We start from the raw sequence: 23,260 nt of genomic DNA, 5'->3' as shown, positions 1-23,260 counted from the left end.
GTCTCTTTTATGATAAAAATTAAAAAGCAAGCAGATGGCAAAAGGCTTTTTAATAGGGAGGACCACGGTTTCTAAGTGCTATTAAAGTATTATTTAATTTCTTGACTGAGTTTCCCAGTATGTAGAACACTGAACAATGTGAGAACAGTGCATCAGTAGAACACCTAATCTATTGCACCATGCTTGTCAATATGCATATGACACTATAGAATATATTATCATAGAATCACAGAATGGTTTGGGTTTGAAGGCACCTTAAAAGATCACCTAGTTCCAACCCCCCTGCCACGGGCAGGGACAGCTTCCACCAGACCAGGTTGCTCAAAGCCCCATCCAGCCTGGCCTTGGACACTTCCAGGGAGGGGGCATCCACCCCTGCTATCTCTGGGCAACCTGTTCCAGTGCCTTAGCACCCTCACCGTGATGAATTTCTTCCTTATACCTAATCTAAATCTATCCTCTTTCAGTTTAAAGCCATTACCCCTCATCCTATCACTACACTCCCTGTTAAAGAGTCCCTCCCCATCTTTCCTGCAGGCCCCCTCTAGGTATTGACAAGAGGCAGAATTCAAAGAGAACAGGTTTTCTGTAATCAGATGTATTCCTACAAAAAGGTATTAAAGGAACCTGAAGCTTACTTCATGCGTCATGTAGGACAGAGTCCAGTTCTCCTTATTGGCCATTGCTCTCTCAGATCACGTGTCTGAAGGCACTATGCAAGAACATTTCTCCAGTGTCCCCTGAAGATGTCCTCTGGCACGTATATACCATTTTAAATTCTACATTGTTCATCTCCCATTCACATCCCTGTCAACAACCTTATCACACCGTTCTTCCGTTTCAGATGATTCACGCATTGTGGCATGAAGATACAGAAAAGAAAATTAAGTAAGTTATAACTATTAAAACAAGGATTAGCAGGACCAGTGAAAAATAATTTCCTTGGAAAAGTCTCAAAATTTGATGGCTAAAATGTTATGGATATAGTAATTAAACTAAATGCTAGCTCTTATCAGACTGCAACACACCAAAATATCTGTTGTTTTGTTGCAGGTTTTTTTCTTTTTCTGCTGCTAGAAATAGACACATATTTAGAGAGCACCTCTTAAAGAAAATTTCTGGGAAAAGTTGAGATCCAATACGCACTTTGAAAAATAGTCAATATCAAATGCTAAGCAGTTCTATAATTGGGGAAAAAAATTGGGGAAAAAGTTTTTTCTGAGAAGTCAATAAAAATCCTAAGTACAAATCACAATAGTAATAGTAAAGAAAGTTTAAGATTATATATACTTTTACAGATCGTTAACAAACAATATGAAGCATTTAACAATGTTGTATTACATAAAACTTTAAAACATGACTGTATTACACCTAAGAAAACTTTTCAGTGAATGATTATTGAGAGTGCTGTCCAGATAGTCCCTTTTTTTTTATGGCAACTAGTATTTATTTATATATGCAAGCCAAAGATTTATGAACTGATTAGTAGTTTTGGCACCACAGTATAAGTATCAAATTTCAGATAACTTAAGGAAGGTTGTTTTCACACAGTGTTGTAATTTGAAATTCAGTCTCCTTTAAGAACCACCCAGCCAAAAATGCATCTACGCAACACTCTGGAAGACTATGTCTGTAGTATACATTGTACTGTTTTTCTAAATTATCCACAATAATCCATCATTGTTGTTTTATGCTGATGAAGCACCTTTTCAACCAATGCAACTATAGAGCCATAAAATCAGAGAAGCACAGACCTGAACAAGCCTATCATGAGTATTTTCTGTAAGTAAAATATGATTTTTACAGCTTTATCCTCAATCTTTGAAATATATCAGCCAGTATTTTTTTAAAACAAACAATATGCCAATGCATAATCCTATAATACTCACTTAAAACAAAATTATGTAAAATACTGGAAGGTTTTTCTATCTGTAATCCCCAAGAACATGTTGTGAAGTCAAATCTGGCTGTCCCAAGTTTTCCAGCTTGAATACATTCCTTAACAGTCTTGAGGGTGACAAAGGGGAGCAAATGGAAAGAGTAAGGTATGATGGGACAATTTGATTAATTTTTTCTCTAACATATCATAAAAGATGCAACAAACACACTGGACTGGTTACCACACTGGCAAAACAGGCATACACAAGCATCTTCCCCAAGAATATGATTTAATATGCTATAGATTAAAAATAGGTTTTGGAATCAGCTCTGATTATTAAGAAGCGTATCTGGAAAACTTTGAAATTTTGGGGGGAAGGAAAAAAAAAAAAAAGAAAAAGGAGCTCAGATGTCCTCTACACAGTTGTTTTAGAAGGTCTAAGTTAAACAGCTGACTGCAGGAAAAAGTAGGAACAGTGGCCATTGTGGAGTTACAGCTTTCCAAACATAGGCTTTATTTCTTATTAATTCTGCCTACCCAAATATCAGCATAGGTATATTACTAGTTTTAACTCTGGGCCATACTTCTGAATATTTGGTTCTGGGGTTTCTCACTGATTCCATTAGAACATGTTTAAATAACTAAAAATTTTGTAACTAAACAAGAAATGAGGTCTGATGCTATTAAGACAACCACGCTTACTTTTGCCATGTTGGTGAATAAGTGCTGAGTGATTGCATAACAGATTGTTGTAGCATTTCTGTATGATGACCATTATTGCACTCTACAAAGATCATTTACACATACCGTTGTCTGAAGCCTACATCAAGGGGAGAAAATAACATCTACTTTCAATCCATATCCTTCTTTTGAGCATGTGATGGTAAAGCACCCTAAAACATGAAATGTGGTAATTAAAAACCTAAACCCAAACCTGTGCTAAGGGGGTCTCACTGAGCTAAACACAGATACTGAGAAAGTCAAGGTCAGAATTGAAAGAGGAATTTTGCCCTTAGGACTCTCTCGCAGTCCCATGACCACAATGTCCAGTTTCCTTTTCTGACTCTGAACCATTCTGAACTGTGTAATTTTGTGGGTAAATACTAGTATCCAGTTTGTCACTCATGTCAAATTAAATTTTTTACTCTTGCCAAAAGCTAGTTCTTTCGAATGGAGGTATAATGTTTCCTGGTGATAACATTTTTGTTGTTTTAGTTATATTATTCCAACTTTTATGTTATGATGTCTTACGAGAGACTAAATAAGCAGTTTACAAAGGGGTAGGAGGCAAATGCATTTTGAAAATCAAAATATTTTCTTTAATGATATGCTGAACACAGGGATACATCACTGAAACCAACTGAAACCTGCCAATTTAAGAAATAAAGTCACTAGCATCTCTCACTAGGTGTTTGCATCCAACTGCTGGACTGCAGCTTTGTGTGTTAAATAACACTATGTTGTGTATATAGTTCAATATATTAACACATCCATCCTTCAATTGTTCAAGCCAGTGTTGCTATGCAGTATTCTGCATGCAATAATCTTAGCTGAATTAATGAGAAACACACAACAAAGAACAAAATAGTTGTGGACCGATTACATGTCCCTTTTGATTCTCACCCCATCTGTTTCCCAAACCAGACATTGTTTCCTAGTCCTTTGCAATTACCAGGGTGTTATATTGCCTTTATGACCAAACTACAGTGAAGACAGCTGAAAAGTGCAAAGCTTTCTGCCAGCCTCTGCAGGTCCCTTGGTGCATGAAACTACAAGAAACAATGTATTGTAATGCAGATGTTCATTGATTCCCTGCAGAATTTCACAGAGTAGGAGTCCTTCACTGTGTGACCTACAGGGATTTGTACTTTACATAATATCCACTATATAGCGTACCATGTCCAAAGCGAAATACCTAGCGAATCTGATCATTCGTCCCTTGCACACGCCTTTCCCAGCTATCAACTTTTTTCAGAGAACACGAAGTCTTTTGTGCTTGAAACGTAAATGCCAATCAAAATAGAGTACATTTATAATGTGTATCACCTTTCATTCAGAGTTCAATCCCTTTTACAAGTCAGGCCAACGTTCTTGCCTCATGCTGGACATAAACAAGTACAAAAGAATTTAGGAAGATACCGGATCAATTTCAAATCTACCTAGTCTAGAAACTTGCCCACTTGCAGATTAATATGGTTGCCAAGGAACAATTTACACTCAGCACACTGAAAATGAAAAGCCTTGCTATGTCAAGTAAATATTTCAGAAGTGGATAAATAAAGGACCAGGAATAGTAAATGAATACCATCAAACTAAAAAATAATAGACTTGAAGGTTTTAAATAGTTCCACTTTTCTGAAGCATTTTGACTAAGATAAAAAAAATTAAGTTTTTCATTTGGAAACATTCTAAAAGGCTAACTTTTTAAATAAAATTAAAGTTCTCCAAATGTTAAATGTACATACCAGAAAATGTTACTTCAAAACTAGGTTCATTTCTATAGCAACTAATTTTGAAATTAAATTTAAAATCACATATATAAGTTAACTGTGAAACAATGATAAGGAAATGGCATCCCAACTGACAAAACAGTTGGAATGCTTGACAAGGGCTCCAGTATTCAGTGATGAACCCGCTGCTTTTTGATATTTAAAGTTGAAAGTCAAATGAGGTAATGCTTATCTCCAAGTTTACAGAATCCTACTATATTTGCACCTTGAATCATGAAAGGGATGCTACAGAAGTCACCGTAACAAGTGACATCAAGACGGGAAATATCTTTTCGTTTTCAAAATTTAGTACTGCCTATTCATATGATTTTAGACAAATTGTATTACACCTCAATTTTCTCTTAAAGCCTTGGTGACCACCATTTCTGGCTAGCGGGCATCATTTCATTTTGTCCAGGGGTGGACATTTTCATTTGCCAGGTGTGACCATAAAATGAAAATTCTCCCCATGAGTCGATTTCATCTATTACACATGCTCAGTAGGTCACACAACAGCCTGTTTCCCACAAAAGTCAAATTTGTACACGGGAAAGACAACAGCAAAGGTTTGGTTGCTACTTCCATGTGAGTTCACACGGCCACTCTCACTTTCTCATCTTTCAGGCCTGTACAGGGAGCAATCCGCCAACAAGATCAATTGCCTTGAAGAACAGCCGATTTCTGTACCAAGCATGTCTGTTAAAGGAAAAGGAAGGTTAATTACGTGTGCCAAAGAACAGTTCTGGGCACTGAGGCCAAATACGGCCCTATTTATGTGCTGGGAGAATTCCTTAGGCTATAAAAGAGGTGATTGCCCACAAACTACCTCTGGAGAATGCTCTCTGCAACACTTTATCTCCTGCACCTTGAGATCTACTTGGGAAGAGTGTCAGCTGGCCTCAGCCAAAATCATGCCAGGGACCGTTTTAACACTTCACAAGTATATATACCATTCAGCTTCTGTCACTACTGAATGTGCAAACAAAGGTGTAGCCTATTTTTCCTTACAGTTCTTAGCCCTGCATCTTCTCAGGACGAGACAAAAATGGGCTCATCACAAAAGAGCAGAGAGGCGAGGCCCCAAGAAAGGTCTGCAGGAGGAAGCAGCTGCCATGGGCAGCAGAATAATTCATCAATCCAGCTGGTCATGGCAAGATGGATATCCTGGTGCTCCCATAAATGGTCCCAGGTTATACAGTAAGAATGACTTTAAAATATCATGCATTTAAGTATCAGTTCTTACCATCATTTGACAATATAAGAATCTCAGCTTTTCTTACAAAAAAATGGGATGGGGGGCAAACCTCAAGAGTTCATGCTTTTAGCAGACATTTGGCAGTGAGTACCAACGATGTATGGATGAAGTCTGTAACTTATAGGCACTAACTACACCATAAAGGACAAACAAGTTGAATATTGTGCAAGAGTACTTGGGGAACAATGGTTTTAATCAATCAGACCTAAAACGGAATGATGCCTTGCGGAGTTCTGCAGATCAAGTTTCAGGAAATCAACACAAATCTGGGCTACGCATGGAAAAGGACCTGAACACTACAGTTCTTAAAGACTTGGATCAGTTCTATATACAAGACTGAAAATTATTTGAAATCCTGCATTTAATACGCAGGTGTGGTAACCTCTTAAAACACCTCCAGTATCAGAATCCGAATCACGAAGGCAGCGGTCCACTAGCATTTACTTCACTTACCTCAGTAGTATTCAAATGTCAAAACAAGACCTGCAGCGCAAGGGTTAACTTGATGACTATTACACCCTTACTTTTTCCATTCTGTGTCTGCATCGCCTCCACCTAGCTAGAAACTAGTGACGGAAACCAGATCAAGACCCACAGAAATCCCCCCTGCTCCTCCAGGACCCCCTCCCAAAGCCCGGTATGGGAGTCCAGCTCTCTGCTTTTAATCCAATATCCACTTCACTACAGAAGATTTATTTAGACTGCCTCTTGTTTCATAAAGGGCTCCAAAAGTCTGTAGTGATTTTTGACACTTTGTTATAATGTTTCTATGACCCCCCCACCCCCTCCTCACATACCACACCACCACCCAGCCTCATTTTCATATGGATACAAAGCATCGGGATAAAATGATGGTTCATTATAGTGGTACAGAGCTCTTATCTTCATCCGGCAAGAGTCATTTCCTTCCAAAGATTGAAATGCAAATGTGAAAATTAATGATAACTGCATTATCTGATAGCAGAGATAATACCGATTCACTGTCAGAGTAACACACAGTCGTTCTATGATTTCCTCTGCTTCTTCACAATATTCTTCTTACTGTCAGACTATATCTATGGTTAACTATGTTTCATGGATTTTTGTTAATTTACATCAAATAGCATTTCCAAGATCTTATATCTACCACATTTCCCCAATCAAAAAAGAAACAAAATCAGGACAGTAATCTCCAAGTCCTTCTTAGGACTGGTTTAAAAAGAAAGAAAGAAAAAAAAAAAAAAGAAAAAGAAATAAAAAGGGAAAAAAAAAGACCATCATTAATGTCTGTTTCCATCTTGCAGTGGTCTACCAACCATTCCAATCTATATTACAGTTTTACTTTGTAACCCAAACTGTTTATGGTATTAGTAAATAATGCAGAGTAAACCAAATGATCAATACATATTTACAGTGATTCTTATGAATGGTTACAGGAAATCTATTCAGAAAAGCTTTTCAAACTACCTTTTATACAAGGTAAAAATGTGAACCTGGCACGTCAGATGTTCACTAGAACCTTTGCAATTCACATCTCACTAAAGCAATACACTAGAATTCACACGACAGCCTGTTTTTCTCTATCTTTTATTAAACATTAATAGCAGCATAGCTCAACATATCTTTATTTTAAAGCATTATTTAATTTTCTGGTTTTTATTTTTCTTAAACGTTCCAATACCTTAAAAAAACCCCACCAACCTGTAATGGCAATTAAAAAAAACTATACTAAGCTATATTTAACTATCCTTCATACTTTTTTCAACAATTCTGATATATGTATGTAAGTTATGATGAGTCTTCTGAGATGTAACATGAGTCTTGACTTCATCCTGCTTTACTATTATCAATAGCAGAAGTTCTGTTTATTTACTGGAGGCAGAATTTTACACATGGGAAACCTTCACTTTATGTACAGAGGAATGTAAACAATACATTAAAAATTACCACAAAATGACAGCGAGAGTTTTAGGTCTTATTTTTCACTGGTTTGTTTGGTGGTTTTTTCATTTTGGATACGTGGACAAATCATATTTTCTTGCTTTCTAAAAAAAATTCAGATACATTTCAAAAGAACTTCTGAGACTGACTTTTAAGACTACCCAACTCACAAAATCAGCACATTCTGCAGGAAAGCTGTGCCCCTTTATGGCTCTGAAAGTAAGAGCTCACATAGGGAATAAGTGACATGACAGTATACTGCATGTGAATTAAGAAGAGAGAGATCCAGTTCCTCCTTAGGACCAAGATTTTCTGCGTGGCATTAATTTCACCTTTGTAAATGCCCTATACTCGGTTCCACAACTGCTAACACAGAGAATATTTCTCTGTCTCGAAAGGCAGATACAACTTCACCAACGGCTGAAACACTCACTGGTTCTTAGACCTCTGTGGGAAGAAAGTCAAAAGAACTGAGCACACAGGATGGTGGAGTGGGTTTTGAAAATCTTTTTGGCTTAGTCAGAACTGCAAGACTGTGTCCCATCTGTCTCCAGTGAAAGAACTTTCCCTTGCATATTACTCACAGAGTAGCTATGGGATGTCTTCTGCTGTGTTGTTTTATTCCATCACTACAGAATAATAGCACAGAATTCAGAAGAGCACAGAGAAGTTATCATTCTTAACATAGCTTGAATACACAATTACTGGAGAAATAAGTGGGAGTTGCTTATGTGGAAGACTGCTAGTACTTATTCACTATAAATGCATCCAAAGGGTACAATGTTTATAAAAGTAATATATAGTATATGCATTTATTCATTCCATTTTAGTTACAAGGAATTATCATGGTCAGCCAGTCTTAACTTCAGCCCCAGTGGTATCTACCCCACTTAAAAAGTCCAGTGTTTGCCACAGAACTGGATCATGTTCTCTAGGAAAGTATCTCATCCTGAACGTAAATATTTCTCATGACAGATAAATGACTTTTCATTAAATGTTCCAATAATTAACTTTTTAAGCACTAAAATCTGTTCTTTGTGTCTGAAATTGTGGAGCTTCAACGTCCATTTAATCTTCTGATACTTTTGCTAGAAAGAGGTGCCCATTGTTATCAGATTTTCACTCTGAATTTAAAGTAGTTTGTAATCAGGTTGTCTTTTAATATTTTCTTTGATAAAATAAATAGGAAAAGGACCTAGACTTTTTCATAATACCAGTCCTTTCAACATTCTAGTGGCTCTTCTCTAAACCCGTTTCAAATTTTAACATCATTCTTGAAGTGTGAATGCAGGAGACAGAACCCTGTTTCAGCATCAAAGAAGACTGCTAACCAGACAAGCAAGATCATTTGAGAACCCAAACATACCCTTTAGCCATAACTCTATCTTCTGGGCTCAACCTTAGCTCACTAAATCCGAAGACTTTTTCAGACACACTGCTTTCTGTAGTAAAACTTCTATTACCTTCTCGTAAGCCCATGACTTCATATTTAATTATACTGAAACTAAAATTTTGCGGTAGCTAACAGGTCAAGCTATTCAGATCTGGCAATAGCAATACCTATCCATTATTCAGTATTTTCTTTGGATTGTGAACATATTGCAAAGAACTAATATACTTTAGCTCACTATTACATATTAAGTTGGTTTTAAAAGATATATTTTTTCCATAAACCTATATGGATTGGCATTCTTACTAATCCCCCTTTAATAAAAGGGTCTTACATCACTTACCCCATTATTTCCAGTGGGACTACTGTCATGTGGACAAGTCTGTCATTATCCACACCAACCCTGATTTACTGGTTTTGAACACATTTGTTTTCTCTACTATTCCAGATTTTCCAAATCACCTCAAAACTTTTTGAAAACTAAAGACTGATGATTAGGACAGTGGGTCACCTAGCTCCTAAAAAAAGTTAAATTCAAACTATCAGGCTGCTTAAATTAAATGAAAAAGTTTAACACACTGATCAGTTGCTGATGGAAGAATACAGTCATCACTTACAGACAAATAGGTTTTCTAGCACAAATAAGTTTTAAGCAGACTAGAAATATTTAAATTACTCTACCCTTTTCCCTGTCCCCTGTAGCTATTAAGACTCCTGACTTGTAATAGATCAATACCAATCTTCTAATGATTTTTACCTTACCACATTTTAAAATGTCATCTTAGTGTTATTAATGAAGCTACTGATAGATTTTTAGTTTTTTTCTTTTACCCAGGTATGACAGTTCCTAGCATCTAGTTACATTCACTCTTTTGCCATTAATTTTGAACTTGGACTGTTCTGGTTTTTTAAATTTTGTTCTAGGTAAAGTCAACATCGCCTTTACTTTTACTACACCTTTCAGAAAATCTAAAAAATTCTTCTTAAACACTTCCAAGTTATGATCCAAACTTTCTCATTCAAATCTTTTCTCCCTTTTGATACAGATCATTTTTGCTGTTTCTTAAAATGACAACTACAGGGGACTGAACTTATATTCACCAATACAGCCATGACCACCGGATGATAAACAGGCACTAATTTCTAATTCTGTAAACAATTTTTCTTTACCTCTCAAGATGGCATATAATATGTAATTTCCTTATATTGGGTTCAACATTATTTTAGTTGAGAGGCCTGGTATCCAAAATTTCAGAGATTTTAAGAAAGTTCTGGTATGGAAGCATGGAACCTCTAGGATATTTCATTCACAGTTCCCCAAGATTAGGAGGTTTTTGTTCTTACACAGAACGGATATCCAGTAAAAAACTGAATGACCCTCATCACATCTCATGTGATGGATGGTCTGTAGAAAACAAGCAGGAGATCCACCTTTTGTTCATTATGTGTTAAAACACTGACCACTGGCCTCACTTGCACTGATATCCTAGGAATAACACAAAGGCTATAGAATTATATACATCTACATGTATCAAGGCATCCATCTGATACCAGACAGTATATTTAAGGCTGTAAAATGACCTGTGCTTCCACATTTAAATAATAAGTCTTTTCATATAAAATTTGTTTTAGCCCCATCTTGCTTTGCAGACTTTTCTATTCCTTGGACTTCTGCTGTTGGCCATAATGGAAAAAGGATCAGGTCCTTTACTGTGTGTCCATATACAGTCTATTGACCTCAGTTTCCATTATTTCAGAGTAATCTTCTCATTAAAAAAATTTTTAAAACATGAGGAAAAAAACAATGAAAACTGAAGATAGTTTAAAAAAAACATCCAGGTAACTTTCAAAATGACTACACAGAGTAAGCATTATCTCTCCAATTCCTTGATGGTCAGTGAAGGTCACAAGACTATGTGACCTGAAAGATTGCTTCAGCAGAAACTCTTTGAAGCTACAGCACATTTAACTTTAGATTTTTCTTCATAATATTATCCTAATTACAAATGTTTGGGAATGCATGCAAACGACTTAACAATGCAAATTTTCAAACAAAATAAAACTCTAGTGAACACCAGAAGCTTAGTTTTGACTCATCCGTAAGTTGTTGCTAATGAATAACTTGCAGAACTTCAGTCCCTGACAAGTGCTGGCTCTCAAAATAACAATATGTTCCCTTAGTGCTAAAAAAAGAAAAAAAATATTAAAATAACAAAACAGCTCTACTATTTATATGAATCCTTGAGTTGTCGCAGTTCACATTATCCGTTGACAGCAACTTGTACCATGCAGAACAGAGTCATTGGATTCTGAGAGTGCTCCATCTCAGTAAGGAGACCAGAGACAGATCAGATAACAAAGAATGTATGGTCATCTACCCTTTAAGGTCATGCCTCTACTATGAGTTGTTGAAGTTGTTTGAGAAAAGTTTTTAACAGTTCTGTTTGTGCTGTGCTAAAATATATTCCTAAATAAGCAAAATATTTCATGCTTTCGTTTTTTTTCAAAGATCTGAAAGAAGTTATCTTTGTGCTGCATGGTCGAAAATGATCTTCTGTTGACTGTTTCTTTGTCCACATCAATAAATAACCAAATTCATTTCAGAAAGCATGAGTGATGGAGAGTATCACATGTGGTATGTATCCATTCTTTTCTTCATACATATTATACCCTTGTAAAGAACCAGTATCTAAATAAAATAAAGCTCCTTATTTCATGTTGGTGGTCATCAGTTTTCTGAAGTCAAAAGACATTTTCCCACATTCAGCTTTGATTTCCATCTTATCCCATGTCAAAGCTACCAATGGATATTACAAGAAACACACATCTTACTGTTTAACTGAATTTTTTTCCCAACAAAATAAAAAATACTCCTTTTACTCCATACTGTCAGAAAAGATACCTCTGAAAATTTTGTGTAAGATAGCTTATATTAAAAGCAGTAACAGCCCCCAAAATGCATGTTCAACTATGTTGAAATACACTAAAACAAAAAAGGAACAAAAAAATTACCGATTTCAGATAGAGTTTATTTATAATGAAATTAAAAACAAGTCCTATGTTAATCACTGACAGCCTTTAAGTCTATTATGAAGCTGGAAAAGGCCATTTTGCTACATCCAGAGATGTCTTTTGTATTATTTCAAATGTACTGTAGTGTGTTATGGTACTAAAATTGTTTTCACGTAAGACCATAGTGCTTTATGTAGAATATCAACTTATTTGTGTATTATCATTAAAAACAGTTTAAATGACATCATAATAATTAGATATACTATGTCTTCATTTTTGTTTGCATTATATTTTCCAGCTACTGGTTTCAGAAAATTACCATTAGTTTTGTTCTTCTCTTCATGAAGAGCATACAGTAATTTGCAAAATCAAGCAAGGATGAAAATGTGAGTGAAATGTAGGAATTTTTCTAATGAAATATTATTATTGCATTAAAAATTATTGATAGAACACTCTGGAACTCTTTTCTGATGTGCTCATCCTTTTTAGGGAAGATTTCTGTAAGAGATACAGCTATTCTGAGAGTATGTTTGGCTTCAGATGCATGTTTTCCAACAGCACTATTAAAACATAGTCAATATAATGGATTTTTAAGGCCCATTCCAGAGTCCATACCCATGAAAACATCACATTGAATTCAACTGCAGAATTGCTTAAGCGAGAAATACAATTCACCCCTTTATCTTAGGTACTTTTATGGTACAACAGAGGCTTTATGTATTTATATTGAACAGATACTTGGAAAGTATTCCCATGTTACCATCACATCTTATATCTTAGCAATGTTACGCTGGCACCATCTTCACTGTGCATAACAGAAAATGTTACCATGAACTACACTTTTAACGTGAAGTTCTAACACTTCATTGACTGCAATCTAAGAGTTTCTCTTTCAACTGAAATCAGTGACCAGGTGTGCTAAATGATTTCTATCAGGCTAAAACAGGTAAAGAAAGCCCTTGAAAATGTCAGTAGATACCATATCTATTTGTTAAGCTCAACATGTTACTAAATGTAGGCACAAAGCTTGAGAAGAGACACAGGCATTTGGTCGGTCTTCTGGCCTCAGAAAACAGCAGAAAAGCTTCTACCTTAATACAACCATGGAACTGAGAACTTACTGATAAATTTTAATCCTAAAATTCTAAGCAGCAACATTTTCCTTTACATCAGGCAGGTATGTAAGGCGTTTTATATTGAACAATTTACAAAATGGTACAGCCAAAACTGTTCTCTACTCAAGAACTTTATCTTAGTACTAATCCATCACTATCCTGGACTCCAAAGGTTCATAAAAGAAACAGTCCGTTAAAAATCAATGCAAAGCACAACACATCTACTAAAATAATAATATTAAAAAATACTGGAATCTGGTTTAAGAAATTTCTCTTGGCCTTCAGTTGTTTTTTTCCTACCTGGCCCATCCCAATCTTCAGTCTCCACAGCAAGCTGCCCTGGTTTCTCTGACCTTGCATCGCCATCAGATTCTGCTGCCTCCTGGATGCCTTCTTCATTGCCTGAAAAACAATCAGAGAAATACAGTATTGACGTATTTCAACAGTGACTTTTAGGCAGAGCTCCTACAATATCCAAACAACTGCTTACATGCATTAAGTGAAAACATATGCATGTCTATAAACAGAGAGAAAATGAAAAAAAATATTATTAGACACATAAACATCTATGAGTTCCCAGTGATTCAAACAAGCTCTGAGTATCCAATCTTCCAGTTCCATGGAGAGACAAATCTTGGAAATCAGTGTTTACTCCATATGCTCAAAAAACAGAATCACAACTTGCACCTAATTCTGTAAACCAATGCACAAAAAGTCATTAAGTTTGTACGTATGAAAGAGAAAGACATCAGTGTGTTACTCCCCAGGAACACATGCTTTCAGTTATGTGTTTTCTTGAATTGACACCTAACTGTTTCTTATGCATTGCAGATTAATGACACTCAGTACAAAAATATGGTCCACTAAATGTTCTGGCTTTTCGGGCAACTAGTGGAGAGCTATTCTGTGGTACTTCAACGTTTTAAGGAATTTGCCCTTAAGGGTCATAATCCACAAGCAAGTCCCTATGATAATTTTCTCCCTATCAAGTTTTATCTAAAGAAATGCAACATCGCTGAAATTTTCACCATCCGGAAGTCTCTGAGAACATCTGTCTGCCTTCAGTAACTATCCACTACAAGGCTGTATACAGGACACATGGAAAATTATGATGAGGTTAAATTTTTAGAGATGATAATTTAACTTTTATTTGAAGAATTTCCTGTTGCAAGTGCAGTTATTTCAGTTAAACAAAGATTCTAAGCAAGGTCCATGCAAAAATACTTTGACATAACCACTATGAGAAACTACATTGAAGGTGAGGGGTTCAGGTAGTAACACAAAATAGTCTGGCCACAGTAATGTGTTAAATGACATCTCTGAGGGCTTATCCAGGCCAGCACTTTATTGCATTTGTAGATTTATTTATTTTTTGAACTACTAATCAATCCAAGAAACTCTTGCATAGGAAGACACTATGAGGAATGGAAAAAAACCCCCAACCCTACATCAATCAAATAGGACCGAATCATAGCTTAAATTTTTTTAGCAATCTTGAAACAAACTTTTTGAAAAACTGTCCCACAGAAAAGTGGCAGCACTAAAAACAAATGATGTGTATTTTAGAATCTGCAAATCAGACCATTGATTTGACAACAGGAGAGCAAGAAGGAGCAAAAAGCACAGCAATTAAGCAGTAAATTGTAATTTTTTCCCCACTGATGATAACCAAAGCTTTTATTAGCAACATAGGTAAAGAAATGTGATTACAACAAACCATGCCAGATCCCCATACGTTATCACTGGAGCTATATTTATACCAGATAAGATTGTGACCCAGAGTTTTCAAGTACATGATTATATACAAACACTATAAAGTATTAACTTCATGTGCACATGTAACATCTTGTAATAACACAATCTTCCTTGCATTCATAAAGCAAACAGTTTTTCAAATCCTAAGTATAAAAGCCTGGTAAACTACTTCTCACAAAAACACAATACTATATTCACTCCAGACTTCGACAACAAAAATATAGCTCGGTGTACTCGTAGTACTAAAAATATAGTCCAGTGTATTCATAGGCACATAAAGCAAAGAGACAACACAACTATCTAGTATAGTTTTCCTGTTAAACACACTGTATAATTTTACCCAGGCATTTGAAGTTCACATGCTTCAGTTCAATCTGAAGTTACCTTTCAGAATACAGTCTAAAATACTCACATGCTGAAAAAGCTACCAAGTTTCTTAGAAGTAGTTTTAGCAATTATTTGTTTTTAACCAACCACCCAACTTTGAATTAGCATTTGTAGAATTACTTTGTAGTAATCCAACAGAGCTCTGCTTTTTTTGGGTGGACTGAAGAACCTATCAGATATTTTTACCTTCATATTTCTATCCTCATAGCTACTTAACAGCTGCAACAAATTTGCTCATTATTGGAGAGACACAAAGGACAATTTTCCAAGGTTCAAACCTGGCAAGACCAACTCCAATGCTCTCCAAAATGTTGGAAAGCACTTCACAACAAGGGCAATTCTGATCATGAGTTTCTGACTCAAGCTGTATAATCACCATAGAAAGCTCTTAAAACATTTTAGCATGGAATTTTTATACTAAAGAAAATGTTCTTCTTCCACTGCAAACAATAGATCTCTATGGACTAAATCAGAACAACAAAATTTAGAAATAATAAGAATTCTTTTAGAGCAAGCCCGAGCATGGAAAATTTTAGCTCCAAAATATAAAAGTTTTTCCTGGTTATAATACATGCAAACCTGGTGTTAGCATGCAAATTTGAGCATTCTTTCAATCAGTGCAACCAACCAGAATATCAAACAAACAAAACTATTAGACTTGAAAGAGGAGGAGAAACTTACGTGAAAAGATTGAGCTGAAGGGCAAAAGAAGGACAACATTACAGCTAAGGTATACAACCTACAGCACACTAATTAAGTACTGGGGAGATGAGGAAAGATCTGAAAATGTATGTTAGCAGACGGCTTAGTTTTTCATTAACTTGTTTTTTCAGTGTTTCATGAAGTATGTTGTTATTTGTTTTTCATAATCAAGTTTTCATGAATTAATGCATGTCCTGTGCAAACAGAGTACAACAAAATGTGTAGAAATTACATTAAGGAAAATTTTGGTTTGCATCTAGAAGTATTTCTAATTATTTGTGATGATATTTTCTATTATCCACCAAGTCCATGCATTACAGACTTGAAATATCACAACACTGATTTCTCCTGATCCCCCATACTACTCTCCCTCTATACTGAAGCAATCTGCTTCTGAAACCAAGAAACAGTGCATTACTGTGGGCTTCAGAATCCATCAGTGAAGCAAGTCTATCCCAGGCTCAGCTAAGCACCAAGGTCAGATGAAAATGGACAACCACGTCAATCCATTTGGTGCTGGAGACACTGCAACTTTAAGAAGCCAAAAGGAGGCTTAGCACAAGAGCTGATAACAAAACACATCTCTCAAGCTTTTTTCTTTTCTTTCCCCTTACTTAATGCTACTTTAGCAGCTAACATTTGTTTAGTACAAAGGAGTTTCTTTCTTTACAGAATTTATTTTCTTTCCATTGTTTACTCTTTTTGTTCATTCACTGACTATTTTCCAGTCTCAGTAACACCATTTTTTTATATTTATTTTAAAACTGATTACTTTTTTTTTTCAATTTACAGGTGTAGACATTTAATTGGATCCAGAACATTATTTTTTTTCTTTCTTCCAAGTCAAATCAAGTGCTAGTTGCCTCATATGTATCACTCACTTTGCTACTAACCTGCTGATTCCTTTCTAATCCCATTGTTTCGGTTTTTTCTCATGCTTGTTTCTTTACTTTGCTGCTCAACCAGATTTTGTATTTAAGTTAAGGAGAAATAACTTTTTACCATCAACACCAAAGTGTGGTGTAGCAGTACTGGCAATGAGAAATGCTCTAAAATGAAGCAAAACCTGCTTCTGTTTAAGTTTTAACTTCTGGCAACTAAGATCAGTCAGTGAATTCTGTCCTTTAGAAGAACATTACTGCATGAAAAAGACTCATAGGAGCAAGAATCTGTAGTATCATCTAGTATGTTTAGTCATGAGTCAATTAAGCCTGCTGGACTTTCAGCTATTTCTCTATACTTTGCATTAAAGCTATACTTTGGGCAGAATTCATCTCTAACTTTAGATGTCTGAAAATTAAGCTAGTCCAGACTACTTAAGTAGGCGCTCCTACAGACAGGGAAGAGAGAAACCTCCACACTGACTCATCCTATTCGAGGATGCCTGAGATAGGAGACCTCTCTTGGTGTCTGAGATAATTGAAATGAATCATCCTCTGAAACATACAGCTTAGAGTAGGAACCTATCTTTAGCCAGCTAAAGTTAGGTGAAACAAATCTCTGCCTTATGTTGAAGTACTGAATACACAAAATACTGCTTAAGAGAAAAAAAAAGAAGTCTTATTCAAACTTCAATACTGTAATATGAATAGAATTTTCATCTTGACCTTACTATTTCTTACCAGCATTAACTGATTCTGTTGCTCTTCAAAAACAGTTCTAAGTTTTTTAATGTGGTTTTTAATATCCTAGTGGTTTTTATCCTAGTTGGTACAAGGGAACACGCTAAGCCACTGTAATTTAAGGTGGTACAGCCGGTCAGGGAATCTGAGGACCGTAAAAGAGACATATTACCAGAAACATGAGAGGAAGAACTCTAACATCTCTGACAACACTGACAAGTAGGAAAAGAGAGACTTGAATATTAACAAGTAATTTCACTTTAATCTTTTCAACAAATTAAAAGACTTCCCAATTTGTACTTAATCAGCTTGTACCACAAGTAGTTGCGATACTTTAAAGAAGCATACGGGTTAGCAGTTCTTCTCAACCCTGCTGTTTTAATCCATGTTGTTCCTATCAATATTAGGCTCTTACAGAAAGTCTCGTACAATGTAACTATTGAACTTTCCTGACTAGGAATGTTACAGCAGCTGTTAGTCACTCTATAATGTATTTTGCAATCAGCTAAATCAACAAAGTATTTTTAACAATGAACAGTTCAGAACTGACAGATCTACTTTCTTGTTCACAACCGCTTATCACAGCATAGATATCATATATGTTTGCCAGGTGCTTCCTATAGTTAGGATACCTTCACAGAAGCCGCTCACAAAAGATAAGGTCATAAAAGAGATGAAAAATGTGCAAGCTTCATACACTTATGGTTTTATCATCAGACAAAATAGCTTTGGGTGAAGGACTGTACCAGCCACAAACAGCACACGGCAGCTTCTATTAGAGTGAGAGAACATTAAAAGTTTGAAATTCAGTTTGTGTTCATTCTTCCTGGCAGCATAAATGTAAACCTAAATTGTTAACATCCTAATACAGCTGTTCAGAGTGAAACATCACTTCTCAATTATAATAAATCAATTCGGAACTAAATTGTTACGAAGCCTGTAGCATTCTGTACTGCCAGAAGAAAAAACAGATGCAATGCAGAAACTTGGGGAGTCACTCACTGTAGACCTTAGTTCAGCAAGGAACATAACCTTACATATGATAACAGGCCAGTGCAACCGGTCGTGAAGGGGCAGGCTTTCCTGGGGACAGGGGGGAAGGGACCCTCTCCCTTCTGCCGCAACCTGCAACAGCAGTAACTCCAGATCCAACCAAAGGAGGATTCGGAGACTGCACATGTCAACTAGGTGCCAGAGCTTCATAAACTATAAATTAAGTGTAAAAAATTGTCCTTTTTTACTTGCTTTATCACAATGCCTATGACCAGTAATGCGGCTTACGCACACTGATAATCTTGCTCTTGAAGCCTAAGAAACACACTGTAACCTGAGAATCCTTGCCAGGAACCTCTCTTCAGAAGCAACACTCATGTAACTTTGAAACAAACCATATACAACTTAAAATACGAATGCAATGTACTTAATTCATTCAATGTAACTTGGGTTTTGGCAGCACACACTATTCTTAAGAATAGCAATGACATCGAACAGGACTTAACTGTCCTTGTGGATTATGTCTTTTTAAAGGATTCTGTGCATACATTTAACAAGCAGAAGTCTCCAATTTTAATGGCAATGCAAGTATTCCGCAGATATAAAACATTCTGGGTGTAAAACACAGGTAAATAATGCAAAAAAAAAGTCTTTAAATAAGCTTTCGGTATGGAAATAGAACTCTGAGAATAAAGATACTACATAAATTGGGAGGGATGTTTCCATACTTTGCCATATTTGGCATCTGGTGTGAGGACAAGGTAAGCAACTACAGTGGCTACAGTGCCATGCAAATGGGTTTACTCTACAAGCCTTGCAAGGACAGAGAGACAGAGAGACAAAGAAGAGAGATCTGGTACTATCACTACCAGACTCTGTTATCACTTCTCCTGATGTGTATCAGAAATAACTTCAGTGAAGCCCACCAAAGTCAACTGAGACCCTAGTCTACAAATACAGTAAGTTTGATCAAAATCTGGCCCTCAGGTAATTGATTTGCTAACATACCTGAAAGAAACCAGCACTTGTACATGATAATCTACTGCATTTTATTTCAGATCATATTAATCATCTCAATACTTTGCTTCTTCACAAGCAATTATTGTTTTCTGTCATGCTGATTAACAACCATAATTTCTCCTGGGATAGATCTCATTTGAAATAACTGTATGCTTCTAGTTGCCCTAAGCACTCTTAAAGTTATTTATCCAGCAAATGTCAGAAATAATGCACTGTCTCTTATCCTAACTTTTCGGAAAGGTCTATGAATATCCATGTGTCTGTGAGTACCTACATGTGTGCAAGCTGTTAACTCTCAAAAATAACAGTACGGAAACTATTTTGGTTCATATTAAAATCACCACTTTGTTTAACAAAATGACATCTTGACACAATGACATTTTAGCACAGTGATCATGTTAAAAAACAGTGTCAATTATTTCTAACCATTTCAGCTATGGCACTCTTCTCCTGGGATAAGACACTGCAGTGCAGCAAGTTCACCTAGCATGAGTCTGGCCTTCCTTTCTCTAAATGTTCGGTATGTTCTCATTATCACACTGTTTGCTTTTGAAGTCCTTTCAAGACAAGGATCACTCATTCAAATGTATTTCCTGCAGAACAGTGCAAGTGTTCTCTAAATTGTATTCCAGACTTCCCTTCTATTTATATTTATCGTAATTTTTAGGGAGCAACTCTTGTGGCACCAGTACTACAAATGGCTATCATTCAGATATACTGGCTACCCAAAAGCTTCTACAGATTTAAAGGGGGGGAAAAAAACACCCAAGTCCTGCATCTTTTCAATCTTTCCCATTCAAATACAAGAATTCTATTAGACATATTCAAGTACCAACCTGGGGTTCAACTGACATAGCTCTAGGCACTTGATTAGAAAAGCAGCAGAAGCATGTTTTTAAAGATATTTAGATGGCCCAAAAAAATACTGTTGCTTTGTCTAATTTTCAAAAATTATTTCAATAGAAATCAACAATCCATGAGATTCTAAAAGACCCTGCAGCAGAACACAGATGACTTCAGAGACACTCTAGCAAGTTTCAAACTCTAAGTTTGAAGACTCTTCTGTAAGTTCCTATTTTGACTTAATTAAACAATTCTGTTTCTTCCCCACTGCAGAACTACTACGTCTCTTATGAGAATTCTTCATCCAACCAAAAAAATCTGATTTTATAACATGCAGCTAAAATCATTATCATATACACATCCCATTTTCATGTGATTCCCACACACTGCTACATAACGAGGTAGCAATATATGTCTGTTCTTACCAAGTGAAATTTTAATTTACCTTGTTGTAAACAGTTTGAGGCTTTTATTTGAAATAATCAACACTCCAGGTGCTTCAATATCAAAAGCAGCCAATTCCCTATCATTGGAGGTATGTTTCCACATACATGCTGTACTATACATGGTTTCAAAAACAATCTAGAATTCTATCAGTCAAACCAAAAAAAAAGACTTAGCAGTCATAAATAAATGCTTCTTTTACTCATCCACAAAAATCTATCCAGCAATAATATTAGTCCTATCAATATTTATCCAATGATGTCATAAATGCACCATTTGCTTCATTTCTTTTTTCTGATCCTTTGAGAGTTAAATTACTGCCAAGATCCCCACTGTGGACTTACATAGTACACAGCCTGTGAGCAACTCTGCTTTTTGGGCTAAAGTTGACAACAATTTTCAGGGAATGTCTCAGAACACTTCAAAAGTATTCAGAACTTTTGTGTCAAGAACACAAAAAGGCAAAATGGACTTTCATTATAAATAAAATTAGTAACAGATGTATAGTACACATGAACTAAGAACATGTGGTGAAATTTGTCATTTGTGCATTTCGTATTTTAAAGAAGATTACCCTTATTAATTTGCAATTCATATTCTGTCAAATTTGAGCTCGAATTTAAGTCAATCCAAGTTCAAGTTTTGTGACTTTCTAGAAAGGGGACATTACGCTACTTGTTGTAACCAAATAATCCCTTTCCTCATAGCTGTGATAGAATTTACAATTTCATTGTTCTTAAGAAAACCAAAATGTGCTGACTGAAAAGGCTGGAGTTGCTTTGATAAACTGCTTAAAGTTGAGTAAGCTGTTTAAGTGTTTCTCTCACTTTATAATTCTGTACAGTTAAAATAATGTTTTCTATTTGGATCTATGTATTTACTTCTTGAAACACAGCTTGCTAGTTTCTTTTTGAGGTACAGTTTTCTGCTTCATGACCAATTATTTAATTTCTTGATTAAAAGAAGGGTTTGCTTGTCGAACTTAGGTAAAATTTTTATCCCATGATAGTTTAGGTAATACTGATATGGATTTCAGCTGGACTGACAATATGGCCCAAGAGGTTTACATATGCGTTAGCAGTAAATAGAAGAGTATAGGATAGACAGTCTCGTACTTGTTACTCTGGAAGCCTTTCCATGCTCTCAAGTGAATGGTGAAAAAAATCACTCCAACCTTTTCAGGTGTCTCCTTTCTCTTCTAGCAAGAAAACAGGTGGTCCTCTGAGCTCCAGTGACAGGAAAAAATGAGAAAGCACGAGATGTGAAGCACAAGGCAAATGCTAAGGTTCAGAAGAAAAAGGTCTCCTTTCATCCTGCCAGGATCCAATCTAACTCTGACTTAGCACCCTTCGAAGGCTATTATCAGAGAACCCCCTTCCTTTCTTTGTCCATATTCAGCATCTGACAAAAAGTATGGAAGATGCACAGGATTCGGTTGTTTCAGCTGCATGGGATACAGATAAGTGTATGGGAACCCTCACTCTGGGGAACACGAGAATCCAACACAGGTTCACAAACACACACGCAAGTCAGTAAGAGGTAACTATTGTGGTTGTGGAAGGAGTAGCACTGTGAATTCTTATGCAGATTCTTGTTATCCTAGGAGATGAAAATACATCATCACACATACATGCCCTCTCCTGTCTTTATTTACCAAAAAAATTAATGTGTCCTTCATTTACTCAGAAAGCCTACATAAAGAAAATGTAATGAATTAAAATAAATTTTAAAAAAAATTAAAGGAATACGAGCTCCAGGAGAACAGAAGTATTGCCAGAGAACGATAATGTCAGGCGCAGGAGGGGGGGTGTCTGGTGCCAAGCAAAGCCGAGGGCTGTGCAATCACCTCTATCAGTGCTCTATCAGTGTCTACACTCCAGCCAAATCCAGAGAAAACAAGGAGTCAAAGATTCAGGTCAATAAGCTTATAGGCGATTTGCACAAACAGCTCCTCCAGCAAGGTAAAAAACAAAGTCATATTGGCTTTTCTTTTTTATTCCTTCTCTTTGAACTCCCTGGTCCAAACACACCCTGGAAATGTCAGTGTTATATGCAAGAATTTAAAGAGCTGAGCTTCTTAATCCCGTTAAGAAATAAGAACAAAGTTGCCTGTAAAGATCTCCTTATTGAGCTCTAAGTGATTATGGTATAGCTGCCTTATGCTGATCCTACTTCCACTTGCTATAGCAAAAGAGGTAGAAATTTGTCATGAAATCCATTACTGAAAAGGAAAGAAACATTATTGATTAAAAGGTTTCTGGTTAAAAAAACAAAAGGAAGAAAAAAAGGCATAAATCTACTTTTTGATCCAGAAACAGAATATAGCAAGCATATTGTTAGTCATTACATGCCTAACATGAAAGAAGCAAAGAATATTTACACAGATGCACACAGGCATACACAAGCAAAGTCATACTACAGAGAAAAAAGGGAC

At 36.0% G+C, this 23,260-nt stretch overlaps 1 protein-coding gene across 2 annotated transcripts in view; it reads right to left on the bottom strand.

The window, feature by feature from the left end:
• Positions 1-23,260, bottom strand: part of ZFPM2 (zinc finger protein, FOG family member 2) — a 320,273-nt gene that overhangs the window by 226,333 nt on the left and 70,680 nt on the right. For both annotated transcript variants that reach the window (XM_049821554.1, XM_049821564.1), the window contains one exon: positions 13,361-13,462. In XM_049821554.1, coding sequence (XP_049677511.1) covers positions 13,361-13,462 — 102 coding nt within the window. The remainder of the gene's footprint in view (positions 1-13,360; positions 13,463-23,260) is intronic.

This window comes from Accipiter gentilis, chromosome 2 (assembly GCF_929443795.1).
Source record: "Accipiter gentilis chromosome 2, bAccGen1.1, whole genome shotgun sequence".
Lineage (NCBI taxonomy): Eukaryota > Metazoa > Chordata > Aves > Accipitriformes > Accipitridae > Astur > Astur gentilis.
Note: the sequence above shows the minus strand (reverse complement) of the source record. Positions and strands in the feature narration are given on the sequence as shown.